Source organism: Cavia porcellus, unplaced genomic scaffold (genome assembly GCF_034190915.1).
Source record: "Cavia porcellus strain 051 isolate PalLab524CR breed Dunkin Hartley unplaced genomic scaffold, mCavPor4.1 scaffold_17, whole genome shotgun sequence".
Classification (NCBI taxonomy): Eukaryota; Metazoa; Chordata; class Mammalia; order Rodentia; family Caviidae; genus Cavia; species Cavia porcellus.
Window position 1 is genome coordinate 67,627,280 of NW_026947500.1, and position 20,953 is coordinate 67,648,232.

A 20,953-nucleotide genomic window follows, 5' to 3' on the forward strand; every position below is an offset into this window, starting at 1 on the left:
CTCTATATCCATCCATGGCAACTAGGACTTTTTTCTCATTACCTGGAAAACTGAAATACTTTTTAGTTCATAAAATAAAACCACACAGATTCCTTTGTCCAATACCCATGTAATATTTGAATATGTTTGTGACCCAGGATAATTTAATCCTGTTTTTCATGTTACTTGTCTGTGGCTGATGGAAAAATAGAGCTTTGTTTTACAATTTCATTTGTGAATATTTTTATTTTACTTATTTTTCCTCTTTTTAAAAGTGGGTGGATTTGATTATGAAAACCCTCCCAGAGCCATTTTACCATACATTTTAAAAATCTACAATAAAAATTATATATCTCTATATAAATAAATGTCACATAGATATATTGATAAATGAATGAAAACATGGAAATCCCTTAACAAAAAGTCTTAAAATGGACACCAACATGAAAGCTCATCTATACCTATGAAATGATGATTGAAATCTGAACATATGTGCTGAGTGTATGCACAATCTTTGCCTATAGTGACATTTGTTGCTTTTGCAATTGAAGTAGCATTTCATTTTTTTATTTAAATTTTTTATTTTATGGCAAAAAGCAAAACAAAATTTCATAACAAAATAATAGGAGAATAACAATAGTTAATACATTACATGTTGCTATCTTTATTACAGAGTACAATATATGGGCATAAAAATTCTCTAATCCATATTAGCACAAACTTTGCTTTTTAATGAACTAAGAGACACTAGCACTACAACTGACTTGCATTTCTACACTTTTCCCTACTGTCCTTTCCCTTTTCACCAATCCTAGTTCCTTTTTCCTTTTGAACAATTTCTGCCTATTTCATAATATCTATTGTGCACTTTAGAACTCACTTACTCTTCCAATTTCTCACACAAGGGAGACAATATGGTTTACACATGCAAGTCAGATTTATTTCGCTTATAAGTATGGTCTCAAATTACATCCATTTACCTATAAAAGTCTCAAGTTTATCCTTCTTTCTGACTAAATAGTACTCCCTTGTATAAAAATATTATATCTTTTTAAGCTATTGCTTGGATGATGAGCAGTTAGGCTGTTTCCAATATTTAGCTATTACCATTTATGCCACTATAAACATGGGTGCATATATATCACTGGTATGATGTATTGAATTCCCAGAAAGGGAACAGCTGGTATAAATGAGACCTCTAATCCTAGGTTTTTTACGAATCTCCAAACTGACTTCCACAGTGATAACACCAGTCTACTCTCCTACCAACATTGGAGAAGCATTCTTTTTTTCCCACAGTCCTACCAGCATTTGTTTTTGGTTGAGATCCTGATGACAGCCTTTCTTTCTAGTGTGAGATGGAATTTCAGGGTTGTTCTGATTTGCATTTATTGAATGACTAGTTTTGTTGAACATTTTTTTCATAAATTTATTGACCATTGGCATTTATTTATCTGAGATGTATGGTCTTCACAGATGCTCATTTTTGAATTGGGTCTTTGAATTTGAGGAGGTTTGATTTTTTTCCATTCTTTATACATTCTAGCTAAAACTCATTTGTCTGAAGGACAATTGGCTAAAAGATTTTTCCCACTCTGTGAGTTGTCTTTTTACTTTGTTGTTGATTTGTTTTGTTGTAGCATCTCATTTAAAAGTGAAGCATCATGATTTTAACTCACAGTTTCCATTAGTGAAGAAACCATTGCAACAATGTTGAAAACATTTTTGTATGAAATTCTAGGGAGGAACCATGGTCCTGCCCATATTTTTGACATTTACATCAATACATTAGAATCTTCTGTCCAAAGCATAAAAATATAAAATTAGAGTTCAGAACATCAGTGATATGTATAAAAGTCACAGCTGAAGGCATCTTAGTTAATACTTCTAATTGCGTAATTTTATACACGTAGAAGACATATTTTACATCACACAAATGAGTCTGACTTCCTGATGTCATGATTACATAGAGATCTTGGTAGTTATGTAGAGATCCCTTTATTTTTGAGTACAGTATTAAAAAAGTGCTTAGTGTTTTAGATGCAAAGCGCATGAAATGGAGATGAACAGAAACAAGGGAGAGAAGTGAATGGTGCAGTGTGGCTCCTGAGTCAGGAAATCAGCCATTACCAATTCCTCGCTTCTAGAGTAGGTCTTTGAGGATTTGCACCTCTGGGATGTTAGCCATAGGGAAATATCTGGAGCTTTGGACATTCAGCCCCAGGAACAGAAAGACAACAGATATATCAGCCTGTAACTACCTCTTTTCATCAGTCCTGCCCCAGGCAACGAACAACACCAGAGCTTCCTCTCAGAGATTGTCTTTCTGGGCCAGGTGACTGTTACCTCCATTAATCTGTCGGCTCTTCCTGAGGGCAGATTTCTATTTTCAATATCCAGGTGAGATGCTGAACATCATTTCTCTTGAAGTCTACCAAGCCACAGAAAGCCTTTTAGCTAATTCTTTGGATGGGTTAGTAAATGTGTTACTAGCCTTTAATCCTGGGAATGAGGTGAACGAAAAAGAAGCTATAGAAATGGTGGAAATAAGTCCCTCATGTCACTATGTCTTCATCCAGTCTCCTGATGTTTGCACTAATATGCACCCAATTTTTATTCTGCTGGTCTCATACCCTGTCAAAGAACAGAACAGAAATTTACCCTTTTAAAAATATAGTAATATAAAATAAAAAATTTGAATTATCATAAAAAGTTGGTGAGGAGTTTTTGAGCATATCATTGAAATGCCATAACCAAGAACCAGAAACCATGTGGTCTTACAAGAGAAATTTATTTTTCAGTTTTTCAATTTGGAATCTGAGGATTCCAATTGTTCCCCACAGAGTTTTTGGTCCCAAGCGGTGGTAGCAAATGCTATTGCTGCTGTCCATAATTTTATATTTTCATCCCGTCTTTTTCCATCAGGTTCTACAACAGTATGAATTTCAGAAATCGAACAGTTGTCTCAGAATTCCTCCTGCTGGGAATGACAGATGACCCAGAGTTGCAGCCCCTCATCTTCAGCCTCTTCCTGTTCATGTACATGATCACCTTTCTGGGAAACCTGCTCATAATCCTGGTTGTGAGATCTGACTCTAACCTCCACACCCCCATGTATTTCTTTCTCACCATTCTGTCATTTAATGATATCTGTTTAAGCACAACCACGGTCCCAAAGATGCTGGTGAACATCCAAATTGAGAGTCATAGTATCACATACACAGGGTGCTTGTCCCAGCTCTGCTTTTTCTTGGTTTTTAGTGGCTTGGAAAATTGTCTTCTTGCGGTAATGGCCTATGACCGCTATGTGGCTATTTGTCACCCTCTAAGGTACACAATCATCATGAATCCCCGCCTCTCTGTCTTGCTGGTTCTATTCTCCCTGCTCATTAGCTCTGTGCATGCCCTGCTCCACAGTCTGATGGCACTCCGGCTGTCCTTCTGTACAGACCTGGAAATCCCTCATTTCTTCTGTGAACTTGCTCAAGTTATTAAAATCACCTGTTCTGATGCCCTCCTCAATAACCTCCTGGTATATTTGGTGGCTGGCCTATTTGCTAGTACTCCTCTTTCTGGAATCATTTTTTCTTATATTTACATCATATCTTCTGTCTTGAGAATGCCATCATTTGGTGGAAAGTATAAAGCCTTTTCCACTTGTGGGTCTCATCTATCTGTTGTCTCCTTGTTCTATGGAACTGGTTTTGGGGTGTACATCAGCTCTGCAGTTACAGAATCAGTTAAGAGAGCCCCAGTGGCTCCAGTAATGTATTCTGTGGTCACTCAGATGCTTAACCCCTTTATCTATAGTCTAAGGAATAGGGACATGAGCAATGCTTTGAGGAAACTTGTCAGTAAGATAACTTGTGTTGTAGGATGAGCTGTATTATTTTTGGACTTGCATTTCTTGAGTACAAAGAAAATGATAGGATTACTGGTTTGACAATATATTGAGTCCTCTCACTGCATTTTTCCAAAATAAGTAGATAATATAATGAAATGATCAGGTGCATTTAAGTTGCCTTAAATCCTAAAATTGATTGAAGTCTAACAGTGAAATTTAACACATGATTTCATATTCTAAACATAATTTCTTCACTCAAGTTACACAGAGGCAGACCTTGAAATAGGGCTTTTAATTTTAACAATTTTTTTGGTGGAGGTGCACTTTTATAAAAAGATGAGTTAAAAAGATGGGTTAGGGTTAGGTAGGAATAGTGTTTAAACACATCTGTGTTTGTATATACAAAATGGTTTCCATCAGGTTGTATGGTTAGAATCATGTGAATTTCATTCTAGAACAAGTCCTACTTTGGATATTCATAGCCTATGAAGCATATACTGAGCAGTGTTCCTCACATGTATAGCCTTCATGGAAATAATAATATCCATCATATTTAGGGTTATTACTTACAAAAATTTCATAATTATTTAATATCACTGATTTGAATCTATGAAATTGATTAGTGAAGATGTTTTTAGTTTTGTTAAGAGAAAGAAACTCAACATTAATAAATCCAAACAGTAAAGATAAGTACTTTCATTACAATGACTTAAGAGGAATATATTAGAACACTGAGTTGGCTTTCATTTGATTCTCTGTGAGATGTCCCAAGTCCTTAATGATTGTACTAAATCTTGGTGTTGTGCCAGAGTTGGAGAATTCAGGACCTTTCCCTTGGTGCACTGCTATTTAACTTTTCCATGGATTCATCAGACTTAACCTTTGTATTGAACTTAAAATGTCCTTAACAATATATCCTGATCCTGTCCCAATAGTAGGTGATTATCTTATAAAATAAATGTGTCAATCCTACTTGTGTGGAGGAGATTTCCTAGATTATCTGGGTGGACTCTAACTATGATTATGTTTCATATTATGACTGACAAAAGGGTAGAAGACACTGAGAAGGTAAGGATGCATTTTAATTGTGGAGAAAGAAGTTGTGTTGGTTCAGCCATTATCGATTACCAGTACTATGGAGTCCCAAGGAATGAGGGAGAGGCTGTTTTGCCTTCCATTTGGCTATTCCATTCCATTTTATGTCAGAGTCATGGACTCTGCTTCAAAATGAATTGTTTCAAAAACCTATAGCAATAGCCAGGCCTGGTGGCATACACCTGTAGTCCCCAGGACTTGGGAGGCTGAGGCAGGAGTATTGTGCAAGGTCCAGGTCAGCATCGGCTACATAGTAAGTTCAAGGCCAAACTTCATTAAAAAATAAGATTCTGTTTCAAGAAACAATTAAAAACTAGTCATTAACATTTCTTCCTATAACAAGTGTGGTCATTATATTGTCTCATATCATCATGTTGTATCTGCTAAAGATGACAAGCTTCGCCAGCTCAAAGGAGATGAGGAAGATATGGACTTCCTTATTCTCTCTAACATTCTCTTCCCATGCTTGCATGCCTCATCTACAATTTTTTTTCAGGGGTCCTTAATTACAAAGAGTTCTCCTGGCTTCTCTCTGGGAACTCACCCACAGTTCTTTGTCCTGTATGCAAGAAATGCCCCTTTTCCTTGCTTTGATCTTGGAAAATTCATTTTCTGCCTGCAACACTAGACATCATCTCACATGGTAAGTACTCAAGCATTTTGCCTATAAAACTGGCATTTTCATTGGAGTACAATGCATTTTAATCAGGACTATAAATAAACATAGACTTAACTGCAAAACTGTTTTTTTTTGACCTTGTTAAATTTCAGACTTACTAAGTGTCATGTCTCTTGTTAGTTTCATCATTTTGTACTATAATTATGCTATTGTGCTTAAATGTTGCTCATTTGTTTTCAGTGTTCTATGTTTTTATATTATGTGTATTAAAATAAAGAGATTTCTGGTATTGATAAAATTTAAAAATTTTTTATGTCAGTACATGTTTTCCATATGTAATGTTTTCATTTCTTTTGTAGAGTTGATATATGTATATAGCATGTTGATGAAATTTTCAGTTATTTTTCTGTTTGAATACACTCCTCAATGTCTTTTGAAACAAAGTTTTATATCTCATATGCAATTACTGGCCAGGACAGAAATACTTGTCATACTGTGGTATTTCCAAAAAGTTTTCCTAAGTGTTTGAATCAGTTACCTTACCTTTCTATTAGATATTGCTATTGTTCAACATAATTTCTTAAACATTTTCAGTTATTCTGACAATCTAATGCTTGTAAAATAACACTTAATTCACCCTTTTATTATGAGATTGAGAATCATTTCATATATTATTGCCATTGACGACTCCTTCTTCTTCTTCTTCTTCTTCTTCTTCTTCTCCTCCTCCTCCTTCCTCCTCCTCCTCCTCCTCCTCCTTCCTCCTCCTCCTCCTCCTCCTCCTCCTCCTCCTCCTCCTCCTTCTTCTTCTTCTTCTTCTTCTTCTTCTTCTTCTTCTTTTGTATCAGGGATCGAATTTATGACCTTGTGCTTTCCATGCAGGCTCTTACACTGCTAAGCTAAGCTAAATCCCTGGCCCCTTATTTTACTTTCTTGTGACATAAGCTTTTATGGTATTTCTTTTGGGTTTTCCATCTTTTACATGAAAGTTTCTTTCATATAATCAGAATAGTAATTTTTGGAGTTCGTACAAATTGCTAATTCAGTCTTTAAAAGTGAATCTTTTTTTTAATGTGCTTTATAGTATTTATTAGGTGCTCACTGTGCTTAGTTTTAATTTGGTTTAACTTGTCAAGTTTTTCTTCCTGCTCTAAGCTCAATAAGTATGAATAATGAAGCCCCTGTTTGCCTCTTTACAGGTTACTCAATTTTGCTTTTGCAATTGAAACTGAAGCCATCTTAAATTTATTATTTGCTTCTAATGTGAGCCAAAGCAAATTCATTTTTGTTTCTTAGTATCTTTTATTAAATGGTTTATTTATTGAAATGCCAATTCAGCAGTAACACCACTGTTCACTTAGGAGTGGGTATTTTTCTAGACTCTTTGTGGAGTAAGAGAATCACTGCATCTATTTCTATACTAATTTCATCTTTTAATTATTGTAGCATATCAGTCATCTAAAACTATATTTATTATATCAGTCAGCCTTAAAATGTTAAATTATTATCACAGTCATCTTGTAATACAGATTAATTTTTTAATGATTTGCAATTTTTAAACCATATTGATAACCAAGGCACAATTTCCAACTATGACATGTAATATGTGTTTGTATGCTTATGTGTGTATATGTGCCTAGGTGTATGTACACATATTTATCTTTACATATTACATGTTTATATAAACATATACATACACATATATGTTGCTAATTTGAGTGAAAACTTGATACCAAAATTCTAAAAAAGAGTGAAATATCAATTAAACATTTAGCCAATTTTGATTACAGAAAATCTAATATGCAACAAGAAATTCAAATTTTCTGATTCTTGCATAAAACTATCCCAAAATGATTTCATTTTCATGTGCATTGACAATACTACTGCCTGAATTTATTTACAATAAGTTATGACTCTTTGTATCTCTCTGCTATTTTGAATTGAAAGTTGGTGATAGTCTTTTGATATTATATATAAGGATAATTGTGATTCTGAGGATGTCTAGGGGAAAGAGTATTTGAATTCATTAGAGAAGAAAGATTAAGTCTTGTGATGGACAGGAGTAGAAAAGAGTTGATGGTATCTCAGAATGAGGGGTCAGGCAAATTCAGGTTGGGAAGAGTAATCATTAATTATTAGAATTAGCAGAGGTTAATAACACTTACCCAGCATAAGAGTTATCACAGAACAAATCCAAGACCTGAGATTATGGAACAACCAAAAAATAAAAAGATAGCTTCTCTTTTCGATGTGTGGTTTGCTTTATAGATGGCTGTCTAGAATAAGTTATAGTGACAAGATTCCTGTTGAGTCCAAATGCCTTACTGTTACACTACTATATTCTTCTAAAAGAATGAGTACATAATGACCAGGTGCATTTTAATGTGTCTTGAAATTCCACATTGTTGGCAGCAGTGTGGCCCACTGCAGCCCTTCCAGGGGGAGAACTAGCACTGTCTCCTGAGATCCACACCATGTTGGAACTTAGGACTCTCTGAAGCCAAGCAAGCACCTCCCCTCCCTGGTAAGAGGAGGCAGGGTGGCAGACTGCAGCCCTTCCAGGGGGAGAACCAGCAGTGTCTCCTGAGATCCATGCCATGTTGGAAATGAGGACGCTGTGAAAACAAATGACCATCCTGCCTCCCTACTTAGCAATAGTGAGTCAAATATCTCACTTCCCCTATCCTCCTTCTCTCCCTCCCCCCACCCATTAGCAAATGGGAACCAGAAATCTGAGCATCTCCTGGCAGGTTGACCATAGCAAATAAGGGGGACTTCCTTCTACCATTTCTTTGAAGGCAAATATTTTTATTACTGTTTTGCTCTTTTCTAATTAATGGTACTGCTCTATTCAATATTCTGTTTTGATAAGTTCTATGGTGTTCTATATTTCATCTCATTTTGATATACGTGACTGAAAGAACAACTATTATAAAGATAACAAAATATACTGTGATACCTATTACTGTTATCCCAGTAACCTGCTGTGAAGTTCTATGCCAATTTCACTGTACAATCTTAGTTGGCTTTATTCTGACTTGTTCTGTTGTATACTTTCAAAATAAAAAAAAATAAAATGCAAAAAAATAAATTCCACATTGTTTTATCAGTGACTATAATGTTTTACATGTGGTTTCAATTCTACAAACACAATCTGTTTGCTCAGGTTTTACAGAAAAGATTGTGAAGCAGGCATTCTAGCTTTTGCTTTGTTTTGCTTTTTTATTTTTTTAAAGCATCAGGCGGTAACAATGGTACATACATTGCTAATTGTCTTTCCCAAATCATTCAACCTAAGCACAAGACATCTGCATTTAATTGTCTGAATAATACTGGTACAAATCTTTCTCTTCAGCAAACTCAGAGAAATCAGTAGTATATATATATATATTTTGTTTTTTAAAGCAATTTTTACTGTGGTACACTCTTAGGAAAAGACAAATTGAGAAATATTTAAGCTGTGTATATTTCTAACATTGCTTCTACCTGGTCATATGGTTGGAGCCATATGAATTTTAGCATCGAGTTAGTTTTATTGTAACTCAAGGGATTTGGAACATTTATAGCTACTGAAACAATTACTGAGACATGTTAGTGATCAACTGCAACCTCACTCTTTTGTGTGTCATCATCTATAAAATTAGTTTAACTAGTGACATCAGTGATTTGAAGTGATTATAAGACAGTTGCAATGAAACTGCCTTTAATCCTGACACAAAAATGTAATGTTAATGTATCTATCAATGTAGAGAGGAATAGGCCTCTTGAGGGAAGGAATAGGCCAGGACAAAGCAGGGCTTCTACCATTCCTCCATGGGGTGGTTTCTTCCTAAGTCTGTTTCCCATCCAGGACACTTGGCAATAGCAGTTTCAAGTGTTGTACCTGGACAGGAGGCCAGAGACAGAAAAATGTCATTTTTAAATCAATGATAAGAATTTTCTCTATGAATCAACCAGAAAGAATTTCTTTAGTGAACTGAATGACAGCCCTCAAAATAATGTCCAATGCCAATTCCAGTAATTTATGATGAACTCATATGATAAATGGGTAAATGTTACTTGTTTTAAAAAAGAGCCTTTGCTGAAGAGAAAATTTCCTGGATTATCTTGGTAGACTTTCAGAGCAATCATATTTTCTTAAAAGACAGAAGGTTCAGGGAAAAGAAGGAAGTTTCTAACCATGGAGATACATGTTGCATTATGGTACCAATATTTGATCATTTATGCCCTACAAAACTGATTTTCATAGGAATCTGGTACATTTATTTTTTTATCATCCCTATAGCTATTCCTGGCCAATTTAATACACACATGTGCTTCTTTTTGACTGTGTTGAAGTTCCAAGTTTAATAAATAAATTCCATATCCTCTTGTTATTCTTATGCTGTGTTTCAGAATTCACCATGTTTTGGTTAGCAGTTTCACTTTTATCCTCTAACTCCATAATTACATGTTGTGGTATTAAAAACAAGAAGCACTTCTGATAATGATGAAATTCTGGTTGCTATTTTTTCCCTATTGTATATAAACCAGTTTGAACATTTTTCTTCCTCTTGTCTTCCTCCTCTTCCTCTTCCCCTTAATACTGGGAATGTCACCCAGGCCCATTTATATACTAGGCATGTGCTGTAGCATTGAACTTCATGTTTAACCTTTTCTATTTTATTTTGAGAAAGGACCTTATTAAGGAGCCAAGATTTGGTATGTTGGGAGGGGTGTGTGAACATGACCTTTTAGGATTGGCAAGGAAGAGCTATCTTTCTTCCTTATCTTTCCTTCTGCACTTTGGAAGCAGAAAGAGGGAAAAAGATTTAGTGAGCCCAGGGGGTGAGCTGAGAAATGTGGAAGACAAGGACATTTTCCCTGCCTTTCCAAGTGTGTCTTACTGTGGGAAACTCCTGAACTCAGTGAGAGCTTGTGACTGCTGGGGATGAAGGGGCTGTGTTACTTAGTGTAAGAAACCAGGATTAAACAAAACTCCCAGCATCTGTGTTATAATTAACTTGATAAAGACTTTAAAAATTAAAAAAATCAGTAAATCTGGTCCTGGCAAAAAACAAAAATGAAGACCGTGATCTGTTATGCTCCAGTTTCTCAAAAAGCTAAGATAAAAGGATCTCAAGTTTGAGGCCAGCCTAGCACAATTCTGTCAGAAAATAAAGTTATAATAAAGGCCAGGGGTAGAGGTGTAGTTCAGTGGTAGAATGCACCCAGGTTTAATCCCCAGTAACACACACACACACACACACACACACACACACACACACACACACGTAAGCACATCTATTCTTGAAGCTAAAGTAAATACTCTAAACTAGAAGGACCCAAGACTTCCAATTTACATGTGCTTGCTGTCCCCATGCGTTTTCATTTGGAACTGCACCAGTACAGAACCTGTCTTGGGCACATGCAGACCAGAGCACCAGGGTGCAAATGTGAGAATACTCTCGACATTTTGTGACATCCTGAGCCTGCTTGACTGAGAACAGGCCATCTACAAGAATGTCAGTGTGGTGGGCAACCTGTAACAGGGCTAAAATCACAAAGATCTTCAGCTCCTGACGTTTACTTCCTATGAAAGCTCTCCCTGTGAGTGTGAATTTGCAACAGATTACAGAATGAGGATAAAAGGTGGAGTGTCACTTCTGGTACAAGATTACAAAGGCTGTGACCTTGATTTTGTTTGTTCTTTCTTCCTCCACCTCCTCCTTTCATCTTCCTCTCTTCCTTCTCTCCTAACTTTCCTTTTCTCTTCCTCCTTTGCCTTGTTTTCCTTTTCATTTTTCTTTTCTCTCTTTTCTCATTACTATCTTTTTCCACCCTATGTGAAGACCCAGCAGGCCAGAAATTGCCACCTTCCACCAGCAGAGAGCTGAGGTCTGCTGGGAGTTAGGAACAGATCCTCCAGCCTGGTTAGGACTCCGTTTTTTTTTTCAGCTCTGGCAGAGACCACAGGGTATGTGACAGTCAGAGACACCCCAATCAGTCACTCCCAGATTCCTGACAAGTGAATTGTTGGCTAATGAGAGCTGATTTTGTTGTAGCTTGGCATAACTAATGCCATCTTGTATTTGACCCAGAAGAGTGAAAAATTACTCAGGGTACAAGTCCCATGGGAAAAGCAAAATGAACTGTAATGACAAGAGAAAAAAATTAACCTGCTCAACAAAGAAGCAGGATACAGATGTCAAATAAAAATTGTTTTAAGATTCTAGCTAAATTGTTTCCAACAAGGTGTCTTTTTGTGGTTTTCTGGTTTAAAAATTCTGTAACTTTACAGTTCAGGACCACTCATTTGACTCTGAAACAGATGTCTGTGGGTGGTCACTGAGCTCAACTAATAAAGTCCCAAATTTATCAATTTGGCTGTTTGGATACCTATACTGATAAGGAACTCACTTCAGTTTATGTGTTGGGTTTATAATGCTTGTGGGATTTCACTCCAACATTGGGAATCTGTCTATCACCCATCCTTTAATCATCTATCTATCTATCTATCTATCTATCTATCTATCTATCTATCTTCTATCTGTATCGACCTATCGTCTATCTACCGCAAAGTGGCCTCTGAAAACGTATTTAGATGCTAATATTTCTTTCTTTGCACATGTGAAGCCCTCTTACTGTCACACTGCCCATTCTCTGAAATGTTTTGTTCTTAGCCAGATTCAGACCCCAGCTCAGAATCATAGTCATCAGAGAAGGCTCAGCAGCCCCAGATTAAAGTACCTCTCCATTTGTCTTTTTGATCACACCCTGAATGATGTCTTCAAAGTCTTTGCTACTATTGACAATTATTGAGTCCACTTATGTATTTTTATAGTCATTTTTTCCTGGGAAAATTTAATCTGGGAATATGCATTTCTTCCATACAGTTTACTATAGACAATTTCCAATTTATGATGGCCAAACTTATGGATTTTTTTAACATTTTGGTCTTGTGAATGCGACATGTATTTGCTAGAAATCATACTGTGAAATTTGAATTTTGTTCTTTCAAGCCTGTGATGTGTGTTATGATAGTTTTTTTCCTCTATGATAGGCAGTAAGGTCCCGTCTGAATTCCCAGTTAGTCATGCAACCCTGAGAGGAAAACAATTAAATTTTGTATTTACAGGATTCCGTATTCAATAAGCTATATGAAATAGTTAACAGTTCATTAAAATTGGCTTTCATGAACTGGAGATGCAGCTCAGTAGCAGAGTTCTGGCCTAGCACGCACATCACCCTGTGTACCATTCTCAATACCAACAAAAATCAGCTTGGATTAAGTATCTTGCCAAGCTACAGGCTCAAGTAAATATTCTAAATGTGTTAAAGACAGGCAAGTTAGAATACTCAGTAATTTAAGTGCATTCAGTGCATTTTCCAATTTCTGACAGGTTTATCAATCAGAATATATCCTTCTTTTAAATTAAGAGATATCTGTGGTTTTATTTTTTGAAAATGAACATCAATAAAGCTGATTTACTTGAATAACTGATTAGGTTTTTAATTTAATTTAATTTTATGTATAGACATTTATGGAATCTGGGCAATAAGACAACCATTTAAATTTTCAACCTGTTGAACATTATTGCTCAGTGGTCAGGATACAGAACAGCTACATTTCCTCCAAATCTACTCCTGTGTAGTCAAATCAAAATGGCTTTTATCTCTCTTTAAAATCTATCCCCAGTGCTAGAATAAAACTGACCCAGGGTGGCACTTGAGATTATCTATATCTATATCTATATCTATATCTATATCTATATCTATATCTATATCTATATCTATCTATCTATCTGTCTATCTATCTATCTATCATCTATCTATCTATCTATCTATCTATCTATCTATCTATCTATGATGGAAGTTGATATTGCAAAGGTTTCTAGAACAAAACTGTGCTGACATTATGGCCTTTATTGCTTAACAAAGAAAGAGACAAAGCCAGAGATTTAGCTCAGCAGCATAAGCGCCTGCTTTGCAAGCACGTGATGGTGAGTTCAATCCTTGGTTAAAAAAAAAATGAGACAGAGATCATTTGGCTGCCAAAATCCTAAGCAATTTATATGGCACTTGTAGTATCTCTCATTCCATAGGGGAGGAAGATGGCAAAATAAACATAGACTTCAGCTCAAGCTGGTACAGATATACCAATTTCATGGGCTTCCCAGGAGTAACCAGGCTGTAATATTTTTCCAAGTGTTCACCACTTTCAACTCTTTCCCAGTCAGCGCTGTAACCTCTTGTGTGCATATGATGGGACATTGGAGGGAACTCACAGGGAGAGTTACTACAGCTCTCACATGGTTTTGGTTTACTCCACAAAGACCTTGACCAGACTCATGGATTCCTCATGGTAAACACCAATATTCTTAAACTCTGTGTTTTATTCACCAGAATATCCATTAGAAAGTAGATTTTTCTCCATCCTCCTACATTATTACTTAGACATGCAGTAAAACCAAACCTGGAGGTTGGCTTGTTGACCTGAGAAGTTGTAATTTATTTTTCTTGGAATAAAAGCAAAAACAAATTAGATGTATGACCATTTAAGACCATTCTGCTTAAGATAATGTCAACTCCTTAGCACCATTTGAAAATTTCTGACCTCTTCCAACTCAGTGCTCACCCTAATTTAGTCGCAAGACTCCAAATGAATACATAGATTATTCCACAAATGACATAAATACAATTTGCTCCTTTCATGGGGATTTTAGATGGACAAAGTGAAACAGTTTGGAGAAATAGTAAAAGGACAGCTAAACACATAGATAATAAATGTAATTTCTGTTATAGGAAGTTTTATTACTCATATGCATTCCATAGGCACACAAGGTAATTGAGATATGTCTTAGCTTCCTTTTATTTTAGAAACCCATGACTTTATTGATTGATATCTACACTTTGGTAGTGAAGATATGTGCTAGCCAGGTTATTACTAATTTTTATGTATGCCTCAAATCTCTTTTTCCTCTTCTTTCCTGAACCTCTCATGGATTTTCCTTCATTTATCTTGTCCCACTTCCTTAGAAAATATAGTAAAGGTACATATTTCTTCCCCAGGCTGGCTGATTTCACTTCCTGAATGTCAAATTAACTGAAAGTCAGACTCTTGGGTTGATTTGTTAGGCTCATCTTGATGTGGAATTCCTATAGCCTTTGCTATTCCTGAATTTTTCACTTTTTCACTGTTTCCTTTGAGGTGTTCTTTTTAATTTTTCTATGGAAAATAGTATCTTATTCTTTGGATTTAGAATCACCTTTCCCAGTATACTAGGGTTTCCTAGAGGAATAAAATCAACATAAAACATTTGCCTACTTATACAAAGGATTCATTAAGTGTGCTGACTGGATCAGAGGCAGAAGTCAGAATGGCCATCTGTGGGGTCACAGGTGGAAGAAACCAAAATGGCTGTCTGTGCACTGAAGATGCAGGAAATTCAATGGCAGTCCAAGTTAAAGACCTGGAAACTTTCTGTATAGTACCATTCTGCATTGAAAGGCTGAAGAACTTAGATACCATGCTAGAGACAGTGGAGAAGATCTTTTCCAGAAAAAAAGAGAGAACACTTTCTTCTTTCTTTCCTTATTCTTTCCAAGTTACAAATCTATTGGTTAGTGTCAACTACATCCAGGTGGTATCTCCCATGCTGGCTTAAATGTCAGTCATCCACAAATGCATTCAGAACTTACAAATCTGCTGGGCCATTGTTACTTAAGTTAAGTTGACATATAATAATTAGTGATAACCCAGGAAATTTACCTAATCCCTCCCTCTAGACTCTCTCAGGTCTGCTATATCTTAGCATTTCCTTCATATTTCCTAACCCACTTATTGTAACTATGTTACTTATCTCTCCTTCCACCCTTAATGATAAGACTACAAACTATAGGTATATGGCATTTCTTACTATTCAGTGGCCAGAACAAAGCATGAATCTCAGAATAAGTCATTCAACAGTCACACAACCCCTAAGGACACTTTAGCTAATTGTGGAATATATTTGTGATAGTGGCCCCATAAGATTATAATGGGGCTTTTTGGTTTTTAGTTTTTATATTCATGGTACTGGGAATTGACCTCAAGAATCTTGTGTAAAAGAGGAAAAGAAAGTGCTCTAAACTATATAACTGCATGTATATTTAAGTGTATAAGATAGAAAATGATATCACAGAGTTTTATTGGATCATTGAACAGAATTGTTTGCAGTATCATTGTTGGAATGTCCACTCTACAAGCTTTAATTTTGTGACTTGAACAATTATTTTTAAGATGGCAATATGTAATCCATTAACTAGTGATTTCCTACTGTTCATTTTTTTCTTCTGTAAATCTGTATAACTTGTACCCTTTCACTTTTTTTCTTTTCTCCTTAAATTAAAAAAAAAAGAATCTTGTGTAAGTGCTCTACCACTGAGTTAAATTCTCAGCCTTTTGTCCTTTTTCATTTTGAGTCAGGGTTTTGCTACATTGACCAAGTTGGCCTTGAGATTGTGATCCTCCAATTGCCAGGATTACAGGCTTGACCTATAGTTGGAGAGTTTCTTTTGCCCAGTGACATCATGGTTAATGTAACATTGTAGTATAATGCATCAGTCATATATTCATGGAGGTGTTACTGTAAACCAATCTGCCTCTAATAGCATAGCACACTTAAAAAGTATAGTACATATTGCCATCAAATATACAGAATATATAATAACAGAATAACAATAACAGAAATGATGATGTTACTGGTTTATGTTCTCACTGTATCATACTTTTCATTGTTGTTTTAGATATACTTTTCCAACTTATTAAATAAGTGACTATCATGGAACAATATACTGTGCGATGCTGGTAGCAGCCTTACTCATCTCATGTTACTGTGCTTTTTAATTTCAAGAACTCATACCTAGTAACTGACTGAAACCCATGATGTTCAAATAATGATAAAACACCTGTGATGCAATTTGCAGAACATATCCATATTGCTATGCAATACACATCTGTAGTTGTTGAGTGCCACATGACTTTGAAATCAGAGCAAACCTTATATGGAAGGGTAGAATTATCCTTCTCTTAAGGCAGTTTGAGACATACCCAAAATGTTTCTTACTTCTTTTAGATTTGAGGAAATAGTAACAAGCCTTTCTTGAGGTTTCTTTTGGAATTTCTGCAGCTCAAAATTCCATGTGTCTACTCTTCCAATCCAGCAAGTCCAGACTTTAGTCCAAGATCCCAGGTGTTTAGAGTCTACTCTATGGAGAGTCATGTTTGTTCTGGTGGTCAGGAAGATGATGTGACCCTTCTGACAATGAGCTTTCTCAAAGCCCTCTTCAGATCTCTGTTCCTCAGGCTGTAGATAAAGGGGTTCAGCAATGGGGTGACTGCTGTGTACATCACAGCAGAAGCTTTCTCCTTTACAGCTGTGCGGACAGAGGAGGGACAGAGATAGACCCCAATAGTGGTTCCATAGAAAAGAACTACCACAGAAAGGTGGGAACTGCAGGTGGAGAAGGCTTTCTTCCTACCTCCTGCAGAAGGGACCTTCATGATGGCCATGATTATTCGAGCATAGGAGGCAAGAATGCAGATGAAGGGTGATGCTATCACCATCCCTGCCACAATGAGAACAAAGATCTTGTTCACAGATGTGTCTGTGCAAGAAAGCCGGAGGAGAGGAGTGAGGTCACAGAAGTAGTGAGGAAGCTCATTGCTGCCACAGAAAACCAGGCGAGCCATCAGAAGGATGTGGGTGAGGGAGATGAAACAGGAAAAGACCCATGGGCCACCAGCCAGCAGTCCACAGAGGCATGGGCTCATGATGGTACTATAGTGTAAGGGGTGACAAATGGCCACAAAACGATCATAAGCCATCACGGCTAGTAAGACACTGTCCATGATTCCAAAGAAATGGAAAAAATACATTTGGGTCAGGCAGCAAGGATAAGAGATGAATTTGCTCTTGGTTTGAATGCTCACTAGCATCTTAGGAACAGTATTGGTAGCCAGGCAAAAATCAACCAAGGAGAGATTGGTGAGGAAGAAGTACATAGGAGTGTGGAGGTGGGAGTCCAAGCTTATGGCCATGATAATCAACAAGTTCCCCACGACTGTGACCATGTACATGCAGAGGAACAGAGAAAAGAGCAGAGTCTCGTGTTCTGGCATTTCTGCAAGCCCCAGGAGGATGAATTCAGATGCACTGGTTTGGTTCTGTGCTTCCATGTGGTGTGATTGTCTGGAAGTATGGAGAAGGAAAGTTGTATGAATGCTATGGGAATAATTTGAGGAGGGTAGATGAGATCACATTCTAGTTCTCATGTAGAATAATTACAACACCTTGAATCATTGACAGTGTTTACATTAATTCATCTTTCAAGGCTTAGTTGTAGGACTCCATCTAAATATTCTCATGTCATGCAAAGACCGAGGGAGAGGATTTTGTACATGCCCTCACTAAGAGAACCATGGAGGGCGTATTTCAGCATAAAATATTTAAGTCCAGAAAGACATGATATCCAAGAATTAATAGTCAAGAAGTTGGTTTATAGATAGAAAAATTACAAATAAACCAAGTTTTAAATATAAACAATGTTAATGAGAATGCGTATTAAGAGAATAGATTAGAATATTAGGCAATTTTAGATACAAAGCAGATTTAAAATAAAAGTTTAAGGCTGTCATATTGTAGAAGGATAGACATTCTGACTATGTGGACTTTCTGCATCAAGGATGTATGAATGAATTTTACCAGCAGTCACTAAAATAACAGACACAAAATGTCTAACTTTTAAGTTTGTAGTGGGATGTAGGAAAAGAGAAAGAGATTTCTGATCAGAGAACTTCAAGTCAAGGACAGAGATACAGTCAGCCTCTGTAACCATGGATCTTGTGTTTATAGAATCAATGAACCACAGGTGGAAAATATTTTTAAATGCATCTGAAATAAGCCAGATACATGTTTCATTTCATATGTGGAAGCTAAAAATATCAACCTAAATATAAAATGATTGATGTGGGCAGAGTGAGGCTTAACAGAGGGAGACTGAATCTGATTAGTGTGTGCTATACACATTGTTGAAATAGTCACCAATTCTCATTCAGATGTACAGTTCACATGTTAATAAAAATAAGGATATTTACAAATTTCATCTTTCCTGAACATTTACAGACTTTTTTCTTGGCATTATCTCCTAAATAACAAAATAAAAACACTGCTTGCATAGCTTTAGGTAGTATTAGTCATCTGGACATAATTTCAAGTTTATAAGAGGATGCATGTATTTTTGGTACAGTTACTACATAAATATGTATACAAAAGTTCAGCATGTGAAATTTTGGTACCTTTCAATGATCTGAATCCAGGTCTTCATAAATTCTGAGGAATAACTGTGAAAGGAAGCAAAACAAAGTCATATCCTGGTGACTATATTGCAGACTTTCTCATAGATCTACTCAAGAAAGACATAAGAATACAAATAAAAAATCACTATAGCTTTATTCATAGTGATGTAAAAAGACTAAAACCTAAGTTCTTTTTTGTTAGAACATGGTAAAATATGTTATAAAAATTTTTTTTGGTATCAGGTATCAAACTCACAACCTCACACTTGCCAGGCAGGCACTTATGTCACTGAGCTAAATTTCTGACTCCTAGAAGCTTATTTTTTACTAGAAGCTTGCATCACACTGATTTCCTTCCCAATCTGTATTCTTCCTGTTCTACAAACTAACACTGGTCCATTAACTCTCGGCCTCATGGCCAAAGTAACCCTATAAAATAGTTAAATCACGTCATCTCATTTTCTTTTTCAAAACCTTCCAATATCTTCCCAAGGCCAGCAGAATAAAATTCAAATATGATATCCTAAGGACTCATAGAAACTGGTCTCTGTCCTTCTCTATCTCACACATCTTCTGTGGTTAGTCACCCTGTTCCTACCCCGGAGTGATTATCTGTCTACTAGTGCACCTATTTCTTTCAGAGCCTTTTCACCTGCTACTTACTTTTTTCCTCCCTTTCCTCTTCTTTGTGGCATTGGGGTATGAACAAATGATCTTCACAGTAGGCTACATCCCCTGCCTTTTTGTATATTTTATTTCAAGACAGGATCTTCCTAAATTACTAAATTGCCAAGGCAGGACTCAAATTTCCAGTTCCCCCACGTTAGTCTCCCAGAGTGCTGGGATTACAGATGTGCATCAGTGTGTACAGCGCCACCTATATTTTTATCGTTAACTTCTTATCATTGATGTTTCAGCTCAAAAATCTGTCTTTTCATGCCAGGTATGGTGGTACACACCTCTAATCCCAGCTACTCTACTATGAAGACTGAGACAGGAAGACCACAACTTTGAGACAAGCCCGAGCAATTTAGAGCCTGTCTCAAAATAAAAATAAAAAGGTCTAGGGATGCAGATCAGTGAGACAGCACTAGTCCAGCATGTTTGAAGGTCTAATCTACACACACACACACACACACACACACACACACACACACACAAAGTCTTTCTCTGACCATCTTTCTTAAGTAGATCTACCCCCAAAGCAAAATAACAAACACCTTCATCTACTCCATGTCCAGCACTGTCCTTAGTATCTGAAATCTTAATCCTCAAAATACCCTACAAAGTACAATTGCTATCCCCATTTTCAGAAGTAAAAAAATAAGTGTAAAAAGATTAAGAAACTCTAAGTCTCACAGCTAGGAAAAATTTTATTAGATTTATAGCATTATCTACACACAAAACATCCTACTGTTTTAAATCTCTCATTAAAATACAACAAAGAACAGGAACTATGTCTTTCTGTTCACGTCTATAAATCATAGGGAATGACACATTGTATGGACTTATGAATTAATTATAGAAAAATTCACTAATACAATTATGAAATGTGCAACATGAAAGAGAAGAAGAAAGTAAATGTGAGTAACAGGTGTTTCACGATTTCAAGGAAAAGTGAATGAGGCTGGATTCAGGGAATTGAGAGAGATATGCATGAGGAATCAAACTTTGCATTACAGAATGGTTTTCAGAGTTGGACTGGCTGGAATTTGGTAGCATAGGGTGGTGACTCCATGCAAGTTTAGTAAACTGAGCACCGCTGGAACTAGTTCTCATCCATCCTGATAGAGACTGTCTTCATTAGATTCTGTTTCCAGTATTTCTCTCTGTTCCCGTCTTGAAAATCTCACACTTCCTAACCTCAGGTCCTTTCCAAGCTTATGACTTTTGCAGTTTTGTCTTATGTACTTTTGTTCCATGGTCTTTGAGGGAACCTAATAAAACCTATTAGATGTTCCCTCAAGAAAATGTACCACTGGCATAATTTAGAATAGGATTTCAGGATTCAGAATGAAATGTCCTCATTTCACTGACATAAGAGCTATATTTCAAAACTTTTTTTCTGATGTTTGCTTTTAAAGCTTATTTTCAAATG

General features: G+C 36.3%; 2 protein-coding genes across 2 annotated transcripts; one reads left to right on the top strand and one right to left on the bottom strand.

Moving 5' to 3' along the window:
- The first annotated feature begins 2,899 nt into the window (after positions 1–2,899).
- LOC101787057 (olfactory receptor 7G2-like) lies at positions 2,900–3,859 on the top strand. Its single transcript, XM_013149102.2, has one exon. The coding sequence runs from the start codon at positions 2,918–2,920 to the stop codon at positions 3,857–3,859; it is 942 nt and encodes a 313-aa protein (XP_013004556.1). The 5' UTR covers positions 2,900–2,917.
- A 12,935-nt stretch (positions 3,860–16,794) lies between these two features.
- LOC100723031 (olfactory receptor 1M1) lies at positions 16,795–17,736 on the bottom strand. Its single transcript, XM_003461176.1, has one exon. The coding sequence runs from the start codon at positions 17,734–17,736 to the stop codon at positions 16,795–16,797; it is 942 nt and encodes a 313-aa protein (XP_003461224.1).
- Positions 17,737–20,953: the final 3,217 nt, after the last annotated feature.